Source organism: Rhinolophus ferrumequinum, chromosome 21, assembly GCF_004115265.2.
Source record: "Rhinolophus ferrumequinum isolate MPI-CBG mRhiFer1 chromosome 21, mRhiFer1_v1.p, whole genome shotgun sequence".
In the NCBI taxonomy this organism is placed as follows: Eukaryota; Metazoa; Chordata; class Mammalia; order Chiroptera; family Rhinolophidae; genus Rhinolophus; species Rhinolophus ferrumequinum.
This window is the reverse complement of record NC_046304.1, coordinates 23141929-23155370: the sequence shown is the minus strand read 5'-3', so window position 1 is coordinate 23155370 and position 13442 is coordinate 23141929. Positions and strand designations below refer to the sequence as shown.

General features: G+C 41.2%; 2 protein-coding genes and 1 non-coding gene across 6 annotated transcripts in view; 1 reads left to right on the top strand and 2 right to left on the bottom strand.

Annotated features, from left to right (window-relative positions):
- The window catches only part of AP2B1 (adaptor related protein complex 2 subunit beta 1), a 101520-nt gene extending 99029 nt beyond the window's left edge, over positions 1–2491 (bottom strand). Inside the window, exon 1 of one of the 4 annotated variants that reach the window (XM_033089387.1) lies at positions 2283–2491. The gene's annotated coding sequence lies outside the window, so the exon portion shown is untranslated. Of the gene's footprint in view, positions 1–1135; positions 1227–2078; positions 2229–2282 lie in introns of those variants that run through there. The other 3 variants (XM_033089391.1, XM_033089389.1, XM_033089390.1) reach the window with 3 other exon arrangements.
- Positions 2492–7307: 4816 nt separating this feature from the next.
- PEX12 (peroxisomal biogenesis factor 12) lies at positions 7308–10864 on the top strand. Its single transcript, XM_033089392.1, has 3 exons — positions 7308–8066; positions 8383–8936; positions 9746–10864. The coding sequence occupies exons 1-3, from the start codon at positions 7941–7943 to the stop codon at positions 10143–10145; spliced, it is 1080 nt and encodes a 359-aa protein (XP_032945283.1). The 5' UTR covers positions 7308–7940; the 3' UTR covers positions 10146–10864.
- A 792-nt stretch (positions 10865–11656) lies between these two features.
- Positions 11657–11753, bottom strand: LOC117014122 (Z30 small nucleolar RNA). Its single transcript, XR_004421427.1, has one exon. It is a non-coding gene; the product is annotated as a Z30 small nucleolar RNA (small nucleolar RNA).
- Between the last annotated feature and the right edge of the window lie 1689 nt (positions 11754–13442).

The window sequence follows — 13442 nt, the reverse complement described above, 5'->3', positions numbered from 1 at the left end:
AAGAAAAACCAGCCAATATAGAGCTCAAGGAAAAAAAAAAAAAATCAAGTATTTGGGGAAGAGTCTCAAAAATCAAACTCCTAAAAAAAATATCTATCTATTTCCTTCAGGAGATCCCCAGGAAAGAGGAAAGCCATTTCAGAGTCTGAATTCATACTACCTTTCTACCAGATCAAACTAGACAAGTCCTTGATGTTCAGAGGACTTCCAAGGTGGCCTAGGGACATTGTTAAATAACAAAGCTGCCAGTCAAAGCACACAATCACTCTTACTAGCCCCCAGTGTGATGTCACTGCACTTCAGAGAAGGTCTCCTAGTACAGGATTATACATCTAGATTTAACATAACCTAGTTTCTACTAAAGATAGATTGTGAAAGTCCCTTGTCTCTTTCTATTTCTTCCTCCTTCCAGTCCCCCTAAAGAGAATAAGGCCAGAAAAACATTAATAGCATCTTAATTTCAAATGGCTCTCTGGGAAATGACAGCTAAATTAGAGTTGGTGAGGCCACTAAATCCTTTCTTTTCACTTAAAGTTGAGCTTTAGACAGTCTGGTATTTACATGGAAAAACTGGCCAAAGAGTTAACCAAATTATAGAGCAGAAAGGTCACTCCAGCCATCTTTTATTACAAGGGTGAGAGGTGCTAGTCAGATATTTCAGTGATAATGCAGTAACAATAGTATTTTAAGGTATCATTTAGCTCCTAAGAAATTACAAAAGACACCTAATTACAACAGACACACCTGTGATTTCCATTTAAATATAAAACTACAAAGTAATGTATTAATATTATACAGTAAGAGCTCAAAAATTTTACATCCAATTTTTAACTGAAATACCAACAAACTCTGGAAAACTTAAACCTAGGAGGAAAAAAGGAGAACATGTCCTATCTTATTCATTCCTTGTTCAGCTTGCCTCAAACCCGTGCCTAAAATGTAATATTTTAAAATATGAATCTGTTTAAGGAAAAAAATAAGTGGAAGAACTGAACTTTCTTGAGTCTTCATTCACAGAATGTTAGCTTTATATTAATTTTACCACCCAATTTTCAGTGAGGCTGTTTGCAGAACACACTATCCTTTTGCTTCCTTAATTGTTTAAACTGTTAAGATACCTGCAAACGGTTCTCACCTTACCACTATGCTTAGTCATCATTGGAACGTGTTACATGCCGTCTTGTCCAGCTGCATCTCGTTCATCTGCTGCTTTCTATTATTACTTTGTAAGTGTACCCTGAGGCTAACCAAGAGAAGTACACCAGGAAGGTTATTAATAATTTAAATTGTTCCTCACTGAGACCACCTTCTTTGTCATGCTGCCTTTTCTAAACTGACTGCGTTTTCTCTACTTTCTTTTAAAAAAAATTTACACCGATTATCACAGTTTGGTATTTTAAAAACACTTCCTTTCAAAAGTCAAAGTTTAATGAAGCAGCCACATTTTATTCAGTGCTTCATAATCAAACGTGCAAGTGAGTTCAGTAAAAGCCTGTCCCCCAAATAGAAGACTGTTTTGAAAACAAACAGCATAAATACATTCCTTGGATTCAAAGAATTTGGAAATAACAGGAAGTTCCAGTTTCTTTGCCTCTGGCTTAATCTACAAGCTTTTCTCAAACCAGATCATTCGTGCTAAATCCTAAATCCAGAAAGAAAAAATTCCGGATTAAGATTTATCCCCACTTGCTTCTCCCTCTTTCACACTGGGTCAGCTCTTGAAGCTTTTCTTCCCTTCCCCTGTCAGGAATTCCTGTTCTTTTCTCAGGTGCTCAAGATTCTTGGGATTTGCTCCTCCATTACGAGGTGGGAGAGAGGTCTCTTTACCTCAAATTACAGGAGACGGGCGAGGTTTGCCCATGAATGGACAAACCTTTGGGGGAATCCCTTTTCCCTTTTGCTAGCTGGACACGTCCCAGTGTCTCAATGAAAGACGCCAAGCAGCGAGGGTAGGTCCTCTCCTCGGCCTCCAGCCTCTACCGGCCACACCCCTGACCTCCGGCCTTCCTAACCCCCGACTTCGAACATATCCATCCTTTCGGTCCGCTCCCCCAATGCCCAGATCCCAGCTGCCGTACCCGAGGATTCCCGCACCCCGCCACAGCGGTGGAGTGCCTTTCTCCAACCCTCTTCCTCACAACGGTCACACCCGACGGCTCACTCCTTACTCAACGGTCACCTTCCTAGGATGTTCTCTCCTCTGCCGGTCTGCAACCCATCCTAGAGATCCCCCCGCCCCATCAAGGAGGGACACACCCCAAAGTTGGCCAGCTTGAACTCACCGGAGGCAAGGGCGGGGGTGGCGGCAGCAGCCAGAGAGCACTGCCCGAGTGGTGTTGTAATGGTTTCCTGCACGTCACGACTCCTTTTCCAGGTCTCAGCCACTGCGCAAAACTTACTTTGCCAGGGACAAAGATGGTGGACAGGAAACTCTGACGTTAGAGAACCTCGCCGCGCGACGTCATCCCCGCGCGCGGGAGAGAACCCAAAGTCGGTGCTCTCTGCAGTCTGGGGCACAGATTCCGCTTGGTCTGGAAGAGACCTGACACCCGCGTCTCAGATGGTTGTCTAGCCCAAGGGATATATTAAACAAGCTGACATGCTCTGAATTTATTTCCTCGCACAGTTCTCTAAAATCCTTACGCATAGAGAGGGTGAAATATCCTGTTCCTTTCTTAAAGAAGAAACAACTGAGCTAATTTCCCAGGCCAGTTCAGGAGTGTGGACAATGGTGATCCACCCCAAGACTATACACGGGCAGTGGGACTAGAGGAAAGTGGTGCAAGGAAAAAGGCTGAGATGGTATCAGATCTGAGTTCAAATCTCTGCCCTGAATGAGGCTGGGAAAGTTACTTAACATCTCCTTAACCTTTACGTATCTGTGAAAGGAAGTCTCAAAGGCTGTATCTCTCTTGGATTTGTGAAGCTTAACGGGGATAAAATACGTAAAACATGTAATAGGTGTGCTTACGCAAAACTTCCTTTTGTTAACCACAACCTAGAAATCTTGGTACCTTCCCCTCAATTTTGCTGTGAACCTAACAACTACTCAAAAATCAAGTCTTTTTTTTTTTTTTTTAATGTGGAGAGTGAGAGAGCCTGGGGCAAAAGCTGAAAAAAGCAAAATTTCAAAGGGACTGAGAGGAGTAGTCAGAGACGTAGAAGGAAAAGCAAGCAGTTATGTTTCAGGATGCTTTTAGAGTTCCATGAAAGTAGGAACTATAGCAATGTTCACTCTTCTATCTCTGAGGCCTAGCCTCCCTCCTCAAAATTTGTTGAATGGATAAATGTGTAAGTGACTAGTCAGTATCAGTTGCCATAGAGATAAGGAAGGGCTGAAAAGTGTCCAAGGATTTAGCAACACAAAGGTCTTTGATGTCATTGCTGAGAACATCAGTAGAGAAATGAAGGCAAAAGCCACACTGCAGAAGTTTGAGGATGAATGAGAGGTGTGGAAATGAAGTCAGGAGTAACAAATAACTTCATAAGAAAGTATGGCTGAAAAGAGAAGAGATATAGAATGGTATCTGAGGGAGAGACTAGCAAGATATATTTTTTAAGTTCTATACTCACACATTTTCTTTAGACTATCCCTTTAGCAATACCATGGGCTCAATTATCTTTCATACACATGACTCTAACATCTCTATCTCTCGCCTTGACCTGTTCCCCAAACTTCACCACCAAATTGCTAACCACACTGATGGGTAATTCTATAATTATGGCCCACCCAAATTAAGCAAATCATAAGGGAATGTGGGGCTGATTGAAAACCTGGTTCTAGGTACAACTCCCAGCAGACAGAGGTGGATTTTGTCAAGAAGATGCCACCAGAAAAATCTTAACTTTGATTCACATCTAGTCCCTATTCAAAAACTGACAACAGCTCCTCATTGCCTGATATCCCCAAAACCTATTCTTCCCCCAGTTTTCCCCATCTTTCTGACTTTTTCTTTAGTTTTCTCATCTACAAAATGAAAAAAATAGCAATACTCAATCATATTGTTACAAGGATGAAATGAATCAGTACATGTAAAGCACTTAAAACTATACCTGTACATAGTATTACTACGTAAATATTTGCTATAATTTTGATTGTTTCAATAAATTACACTAAATTGCTCAAGCCAGAATCTTGGGAGTCATTCTTTATTTCTCTGCCTTAACTGCCACATCCAACCCATCTCCCAATTGTCAATCCTACCTTCAAAATACATCTCAAATTCATCGAATCCCCTCTATTCCATCTCATTAGTCCAAGCCACCATCACTTCTTGCCTGGACTACTAGGAACCTCAACTCTCCTCCCAACCATAATCCTACAGCAACCAGGTTTTTGTTTGCTAAACTTTTTGAAGCATAACAAACATTCAATAAAGTGCACACATAATAAATGTAGAGCTTGATGGATTTTCACAAAGTAAACATAAACACATAACCATTACAGGGTCATCTTTAAAATATAAACCTGACCATGACTCTGGTGTATAAATCCTTCAATGGCTTCCCATTGCACTTGGACTAAAATCCAGGCTCCTTCTCATGGCCTATATAGACCCTGCGTGGTTTGACACCTGTCTGTCTCTCTAACATCATTTTACGCCTTTCAGTCACGCCTCATTTCCCCTTTTGCTATATATATTGTAACCCTCAAATACACCAAGTTCTTTCCCATCTGAGGTCTTCCACAATTATTGCTCTTCCTGCCTAATATCCTTTTTCTCCAACTCCTCATATGGCTGGCTCCTTATAATTTAGATTGCAGTTTAATTGCAGTCTCCTCAGAAAGGCACTCCCTGATGACCTAATAATCTAAATTCACCTAGAGCCAAATTTCTTTTGGCTTAAGGCAGGAACTGACTTGATACAGTTTTCCTGCCCATATAGGTAAGGGATATTATATTACCGGTGTTAATTTAGTTGTACCCTCCCAGCCCCCACTGTCACCCCCATCCCAGCCCTCCCAATTTATAAATTATATATTAGTATATTTACTTGTTTATTTCTCCCTCTCCAATTATACTCTAAATTTCATGAGAGCAGATACCATGTCTGTTTTTATTACTACTTTATAGCCAGCACCTAGCGTAACGCTTGGCATAGAGGAGGTGCTCAATATTTGTTAAAGAAATGAATGACTGTCCACAGGCAAAGTACTAAACCTAGCATTTAAAACCTTCCATAATGCGTCCAGATGTACTTTTCAACCCAGTTTCTACTATTCCTTTCAGTGGCTCCATGGTTAAAGGAAACTAAATATTTCCTCCTCCTATGACTTCATGCTGCTCCCTTAGCCTGGAAAGCCCTATTACGCCCATGACTTCCCCCAAAAGGACTCAGCTTTTGAGGTCCACCTAATTGACAAAACTTTCTCAGTGGACATCTGCTAATGAGATGAAGTACAGGAGATACCAGGTTACATCATTATATCAGAAAGTAACTGGCAGAGAGAAGCTGAGATAAAATCTGAGGTTAGAAATAACGTTATTGTTTGGTTACACAGACCTTACGTTTAAGCTAGTTTGAACTGCCTTATTTCTCCTAGGTGGTAGTTACCACTTCCACTAAACCCATACATTAACCTATCTGATGGCTCTTAATACCCTTTAACGTTATGTGCAATCACTTTTTGTGTCTTATCATCTATTAAACTATAAACCTGAGGGTGGGATTTGTGATGAGGTGTTTATTTATTGGCTGTAATAATTGACATTTGTTGTTTTTGACTACCTTTCCTTTTTCTCATGTAATAACTTTAGTTTTGGAGTATCCTCAGAGGACTATCAATCAAGGTGTTTTGCCCTCTTCTGGCTAAGAGTGAAACAGAGTGGAGAGGAAATCTGAACCAAGGTAGGTCAATAGGAATTTGAATCATAAGTATTGTGACAGAAATTTGTTTAAGCTCATTCATTTCAACAATGTTGCCTGGATGAGACTGCTTATTCTCACTAGAAACATCCAGTAGGATTGTGTAGTTCCTGTTCCTTCAGAGCTGACTTTCCTAATTTTGTTAGTTACTCCATATACTTTTAACAAATTTCTTTTTACTTTATTTTAGCCTGTTTCTGTTGCTTTTAACCAAAGAACAGTAATTGATACAAATGTTTAAATAATTTCCCACTTATTTTAGTTGATGCTCTTTCTCAACTTCGTCTTTTTGCTGTTCACGTAAGAAAAGCCTGTATATAATAGGTAACATGTACCAGGTGCTTTATAGAGATACATTATCTCTAGTCCTTAAACTCTGTAAGGTAAAAATCTTTGATCAATGTGACTTATCTGGCAGGTACGCTGGTAGACTAAAAAACACTTTTTAAAACTATAATTAAGGGTAACTTGCAAGATTTTATTTCTCTCCTATTCAAACAACGAAACCTAAACATTGTTTTTGAGGGTTCTCCTTAAGTAAACCAATTATCTGTATACTATAAGGTCCTCTAGGCAGTAAATAATATCTTCTATTTAGGGCTATTTAGCCCAGGGGTGGGGGAGAAGTTTTGGAGAAGACAAGTTGAACTTTAAGTCATCCGAATTCGATAAACCTGTATCAGCGATCCAAATGAGGCAAAGTTGCGTACAATGTAAGAAGCACTTTGCAAGCCGTGAGGCAAATTACATTAAGTTTGCTATACAATGAAAAGTACCTTCTCTGTCAAGCCTCCCCAGTTCATGCAAGGTAGAATTCGTCAGGATCCCTCCGCCTTAGTACTGTATTCACATTGCTAATGTGACACACCTACCATGTAGGAAGATAGGAACCGTTTTCATCTAGTATAGCAAGTGCCCAGAGTTATGCTTAAATGTAACCAAACCTAGAAGACAGGTAAGCTACCAGCTTGGACGAAAAGTAATCGTCCCAAGTTCCGAGGAACCGCAGGAACCTCATTCTAATCATCTTTCTTTACCATTGATGGCAATAAAGCTAAGACTCCAGCTACGTCGCTTCAAATCTTTCCCGAAGGCGGCAGAACATAAATTCAGCACCACCCTGCGGCGCGCCCAGAGCCTTCCCACTTCTACATTCCGCTTATCCCTCCATCCCTAACTAGATCGCCCGCGAGAACACAGGCCTCAGCAGCCGCCCCGAATCTGGCTCCAAACGGCGGCCCAAACACCTTGTCAAAAAGACCTCTGCAGAGATTCAGAGCTGTGGCTTTCCACCGAGACTGCGATGCAAAAAAAAAACAGCTGGAAGAAAAAAAAACTAAAACAAACAAGCGGAGAATTCCACTCGAAGGGAATCAATCACCTAGTGCCCACTTTAATTTCAGCGGGTGCGGAAACGGAAGTGCTTGTGGGGTCATGGAGATTTCTAGTTCCGGTTTCGGGCCGCGTTGGGGACTAGAGTGCGTCTCCGCCGCCGTTCCCCAGCGCCGGCGGCTTCTATTTCCGGGTGCGGCTTCTGTCATAAAGCTGAGACCTCCCTTCAAACGTGGCGTCGTGGGTCCTTCGCGCCTCGCCTGGGGTCAGCGCGCAAGGACAGGCGCGGGCGGGGATACTTGACAGCCAACAGGTGGAGCCAGTCGTGGCGTACAGGGAACCTCTGATCCCTCAGAGCCGGCTGTCTTTCGAGCCCTCACGATTGGGGAGTCCCTGATTCGCAGCCTCCAGGACTGCAGCTCGAGAGGACAGTGCTCCTTCTCCATACCTGTTCCTCAGTCGTGTTCTGCCCTGTGAGGTGCAGCGTTTGACAAGTCACCCCTTCCCCCCACACCACTTCCACCCACATCTGCGTTAACTTCGTTCTTAACCTCCTTGAGACTCCTCCCTCCTGCCTCCAGAAAGGGTCTTTTTTCCCCCTTTCCCATAAAAATTGGGAGGAGTTTCGGGTATCCTGCAGAAAGGTTACCTCTACGACAGCACCCATTTGATCCCCCACATAAGTTCATGCTTACTCGAGAGAGTGTGCGCCAAGTGAAACCCAGTGCGTACAGGAAACTATGGCTGAGCACGGGGCTCACATCACAACCGCTTCTGGGCTGGATGACCAGCCATCCATCTTTGAGGTGGTAGCACAGGACAGTTTAATGACAGCAGTGAGACCTGCTCTTCAACATGTGGTCAAGGTAAGGTATTACGTAATTCTTTGAGTGGTTTTAGGGACGACTGGGTAAAAATCAGTAATTTCAGTATTCCGTAGCCTAGCTTTGAAATTACCCATTAGCATATAATTCATATCCTATGATTTAACCGTTACTCAATCCCTGTTATGTGTAGAGCCCTGTAATGAATACCTAGCACTTCAGGGAGGATAGGGCAGACCCCCAAAGAAGTGACTTGTTTAATCCCAAAGTGTAGAATTTAGAGGGGGAAAGGAAATGTAAATACATGGCATAGTAGCTGTAAAATGCAATGAATTTCATTTAATTTACTTTGCTTTAGGTTCTTGCAGAATCAAATCCTGCCCTCTATGGCTTCTTTTGGAGGTGGTTTGATGAAATCTTTACCCTGCTAGATCTTCTGCTCCAGCAGCATTATCTGTCTAAAACCAGTGCCTCATTTTCTGAAAACTTTTATGGCTTAAAGCGGATTGTAATGGGGGACAGACACAAGCTTCAGAGACTGGCCAGTGCTGGTCTCCCAAAGAAGCAGCTTTGGAAGTCAATTATGTTCCTGGTTCTTCTTCCCTATCTGAAAGTGAAGCTGGAGAAGTTGGTTTCTAGCCTGAGAGAAGAGGATGAATATTCTATCCATCCCCCTTCTTCCCGCTGGAAACAATTTTACAGAGCGTTCCTGGCTGCCTACCCATTTATTAACATGGCCTGGGAAGGCTGGTTTCTTGTACAACAACTTCGATACATCCTAGGAAAGGCTCAGCATCACTCACCACTTTTAAGTCTGGCTGGAGTTCGGCTAGGTCGGCTTACAGTTCAGGACATACAAGCGCTGGAGCACAAACCAACTGAAGCCAACATGATGCAGCAACCAGCCAAGAGGTAAGGCCTTAACATTTCCCCAAAATCTATGATTAACAAGTTCTAAAATCTTACCCTAATTTTATGAAACTCACTTCCCTCAGTACACTTTGAGGTATTTTATAAAATCATAGAAAAATTGTGTCCATAAAACAAGGATTGCCATCCTGGTAACCTTCCTCATCATAACAACTACATTTTTGTGCACACCTGCTATGTGCCAGGCCCTGTGCTGGATGTTTGCTTTGTGTACGTCATCTCAATCCTCATCACAACCCAATGAAAAAAATGTATTAGCCCCATTTAACAGTTTAGGAAACTAAACACTAAAAGCTAAGTACCTTGCCAAGGCCACACGGCTAGAAGGATGGCAAAGCTGAGATGCAAGCCAGATCAACACAATTCGCAAAACTGCTCTTAACCACAATGCTATACTGCTTCTAGTGTTTGTGTTCTCCTACAGAATTCAAATATACATTCCACAATACTGCTAAGTTATTTTTAAGTGAGTTGTTTCTTTTTCTGGATATACAATCTTCTTAAAAAAAAGTCTATATAATGTCTCACTAATTTCTTTCTCAAACACAAAACAAACAAAATCCTAGTCATTAAAAACAAAGTTTAGCTCCTATGCTCCTAAAATACTGTAAGTCAGAAAGAGGGAATTGTTAGAATATAACCTTAAGGAGACACTGCCAATCTAGCAACTATTCAATCCCCAAACTGAATTGGTGATTCTGATGAAAGTATAAAAACTACATTTATATTAGTCTCTCTGATTATACCTACACAGTTTCTCTTTTTGCCTCCTTATTCTGTTCTCCCAACAGTGTGAGTGAGAAGATAAAGTCAACTCTGAAAAAAGCTGTGGGAGGTGTTGCCTTATCCCTCTCTACTGGCCTTTCTGTGGGTGTATTCTTCCTGCAGTTCCTTGAGTGGTGGTACTCATCTGAAAATCAAGAAACCATCAAATCATTGACTGCCCTGCCTACCCCACCACCACCTGTACACCTAGACTACAATTCTGATTCTCCTCTGTTACCCAAAATGAAGACTGTGTGCCCGCTGTGCCGTAAAACCAGAATGAATGATACTGTTCTTGCCACCTCTGGCTATGTGTTTTGTTATCGCTGTGTGTTTAATTATGTGAGGAGTCACCAAGCTTGTCCCATCACAGGTTATCCAACAGAAGTGCAGCATCTAATTAAACTGTACTCCGCTGAGAACTGAAAGGCATTAGCGTCCTATCTCGCAACAAAATCATTGCACTATAAAGCCACAGGGCTGGTTTTTAGCATGGTACATAGGTTTGATACTTCTCAGCCTTGATTCATAATTACATGAATTTTAAATAACTACATATTTCTTTAAAAGGATATACCCATTGATCTTAACCATCTAGCCTGCTCTCTAGACCCCTCCTTAATAGTTGACGTAGCTGGTTAAAGAGAATAGGGATTGACAGGGAACATGAGGGTCAGTGTAGACGTGGATAAAAGAGGATAATTAGTACAGAACCTTTTCCTTAAAGAACAAAGAGGTATGGAAGCTCTCTGAAAAACCCAGGTTAGACCTCATAAAGTGGGTGGTGAAGGGGAAGTAGGCCTTTTCTTTCCAAAGAAAGTGTTCATCTGCCTGTGAGGACAAGGTTTCATCAGTTTACAAACAATGTGAAAAGTGGGCTTGCTCTTTATAGAAACACTTTCAAATAACTTTTTCCATATATTGTGACCCATTTGTTAAGTAACATCTGCTGTAGTTTATCAACTTTTAAAGATTCCTTTATACGCCATACGTGTCTTTCTTGGGAAACTAAAGGAAAATAGGGATTGAGTGTATAGTCTGAAGATTTCACAGTGTAAAGAAAAGCTCTTTTAATCAGCTCTTTCTGCTTGCTGTTAAGAGTTTGCTAAACTGGCGTGAATTATTCTATGACTAAAGTTTCTATGAAACAAATTTTAAGAATAAATGTTTTTGGAAAAGAACTGTTCCATGTTGTCACGATTATGTGGTAACTTAAAGATTACTTTTTCATTCAGACCACTTTTGACTTTTTGGGGTATTTTTGTATTAACATTTTGCTAATCCAATACTTGGGGGGGGAAATCCTCTACTTCAACAGCCAGAATTCAGCCTCGTGTGAAAAACTTTGTATCAGAAATACTACAGAAACACTTAAGTTGCCTATGTAGAAAAACTCATGCCACTGGATTTGACAGGCTGGTGAAAAACTATGGGTAGAAAAAATATCATGACTAGAAGAGGAAGGATGAAAATAATTTGTAAGTGCCCCTGCTGAAATAGGTGTTATCCAATACTGTAACTCATGTTAGCAATTCAAAGCACATTCTCTGATAGCACAAAAGTGATAAAACTAAATTCTGAAATGGAGTATCCTATGGATTTTAAAAATATTAACACCTTATGTACAATAAGAAGAGTATAATGGATATTTGCAAAAATTCATGTTAAACAGCAAGGTTTTACCAAAACAAATACCATAGTTTATTAAACAAACATTTTTAATATAGTAACAAGTCAATAAGGGAACTGAACCAGATTCAGGATTGAAATAACGTAGTACTCCATGAAGATCAAATCCCGATTTTTCACCTCAACCTAAGAAGGAAAACATGAAAGTATCAATAAAATTCAAAACAACATCAAAGAAGCCCTCTTATAATAAAACCAGTATCAAAATAGGCTATAAAGTACCAGTGTGGAAAAACCACAGCCAGAATCAGCTCAGAGAGAAGATTAAGTGATCACACCCTGGTCAAAGCCAACACTGAAGCAATGGCAATACCAGGTCAGACTACACTTCACTCATCATCGCATTTCACCTCCTTGCATTAGCTAAGAGCATTTTCACATGCTATTTTCACATCCAAAGAAACTTAGGTTTACCTGTGAAAACAATAAAGGTTTCTTTTCAGAAGTTTCAATCATGGGCTTTCAATAGTTTATCTTCTGCCATGTTTTGCTTTAAGCAACTCTGCTGTAAAAAACGCAAATTTGGGGGCTGGCCTGATGGCTTAGGCGGTTGGAGCTCCGTGCTGCTCCTAACTCCAAAGGCTGCCGGTTTGATTCCCACATGGGCCAGTGGGCTCTCAACCATAAGGCTGCCTGTTCAAATCCTCGAGTCCCACAAGGGCTGGTGGGGTGCGCCCCCTGCGACTAGCAATGGCAACTGGAGCTCAGCTGTGCCCCCCACGACTGGGACTGAAAGGACAACCTGACTTGGAAGAGTCCTGGAAGTACACACTGTTCTCCAATAAAGTCCTGTTCTCCTCCCCCCCCAAAAAAAAAAACACAAAAAAACGCAAATTTGAACAAGCTTTTTTGGGGGGAGCAGGCTCTTTTGTTTTTCAAATCCGAGGAGGAGCAGCTTAGGTAAGTATTTACAGTTCAAAAACTTTTTTTTTGATGAGGCATGATAAAATCTCAAGGATGCCTGTGAAGGTATTTATCGTCTAGTTCTGAAGCAAAAGCTTTAGAAATGATTTTCTACTAAATTCCTTTAAAAGTAAACTCCAGTTCATTTAATCTATAATTTGATTTACAATTCTGCCAACAAAGTATAGTCTTAAAATTTTTATACCAGAATCTCCTAAGAGTCCAAGACCCAGCGAGGCTATGATGTGCCAAAGGTCCGCAGCAAATTAACAGCAGAGCTGGAAAGTGAACTGAGGTCTGATTACCAGATTTATATTTTTCCACTACCAGCTAAATATAAGGTTTAATTTCATTTTTCTCCAGACCATGAGCAAGATAAAGGAAGCAATTAAAAGCCTGAGTAATTCACAACCTGAATAATCAATGTCTGAATGAGAAAGCTGACTGCATTTCATTTATTCTAAATGACACCTTCTGATACTATGTCTGATGTGGAAAAGTACTAGGATCACAAATAATGTCACCCTCTCCAGACTTTCAGCATGGTGTTGTCAGGGTCTAAATAACAATTCTGGAGACACCCTATGCTTCCTTCAGCCATCTATAAATGTCAACAGATGCATACTCCATAAAAACTGACAGCTGTTGATCTGTGTTTGTCATTCAGCAACTAAGTTCCACAAAGAGAGGGAACTAATAAAGTGCCTGTTTTACAGGGGCGATGCTTGAGCTTTTAGCTCATCATTCTCTACAGGTGAAATAAGTACATGTTAAAACGAGGAAACAGGCTGAGAATGTAAATGAATTTGTCTAAAAGCATGAAACTCGTGAGCAGAGCTCCAGTGCGCTCCAGCCATACACAGCAAGCACACTCCTTGTTCTCTTCCTCAGTACACTTTGCTCCATCTGGAGTGCCTTCCCTACTCCTAAGGAACCAGGGCTGTGTCTTACTATTACACTCAGAAAGGTGACTGCTACATTGGAGGCTTAAGAAATGGGGGTTTCATTTAGTCACTGCGCGACCCTCCCTACGAAACCCTAAGCTCCTAGCTAACAAAAGCATCAGCACAATTTACAAAGCCGACTTACCTCCACACGGACCATACCTCAAGCATCTCTAAGCCCTCCTTC

Bases quoted from the DNA above. Each gene is read 5' to 3' on its own strand.
- PEX12 (XM_033089392.1), top strand. From the start codon at position 7,941: ATGGCTGAGCACGGGGCTCACATCACAACCGCTTCTGGGCTGGATGAC. The intron at 8,067-8,382 runs GTAAGGTATTAC...ACTTTGCTTTAG, and splicing joins CTCTTCAACATGTGGTCAAG to GTTCTTGCAGAATCAAATCC. The intron at 8,937-9,745 runs GTAAGGCCTTAA...TTCTCCCAACAG, and splicing joins ATGCAGCAACCAGCCAAGAG to TGTGAGTGAGAAGATAAAGT.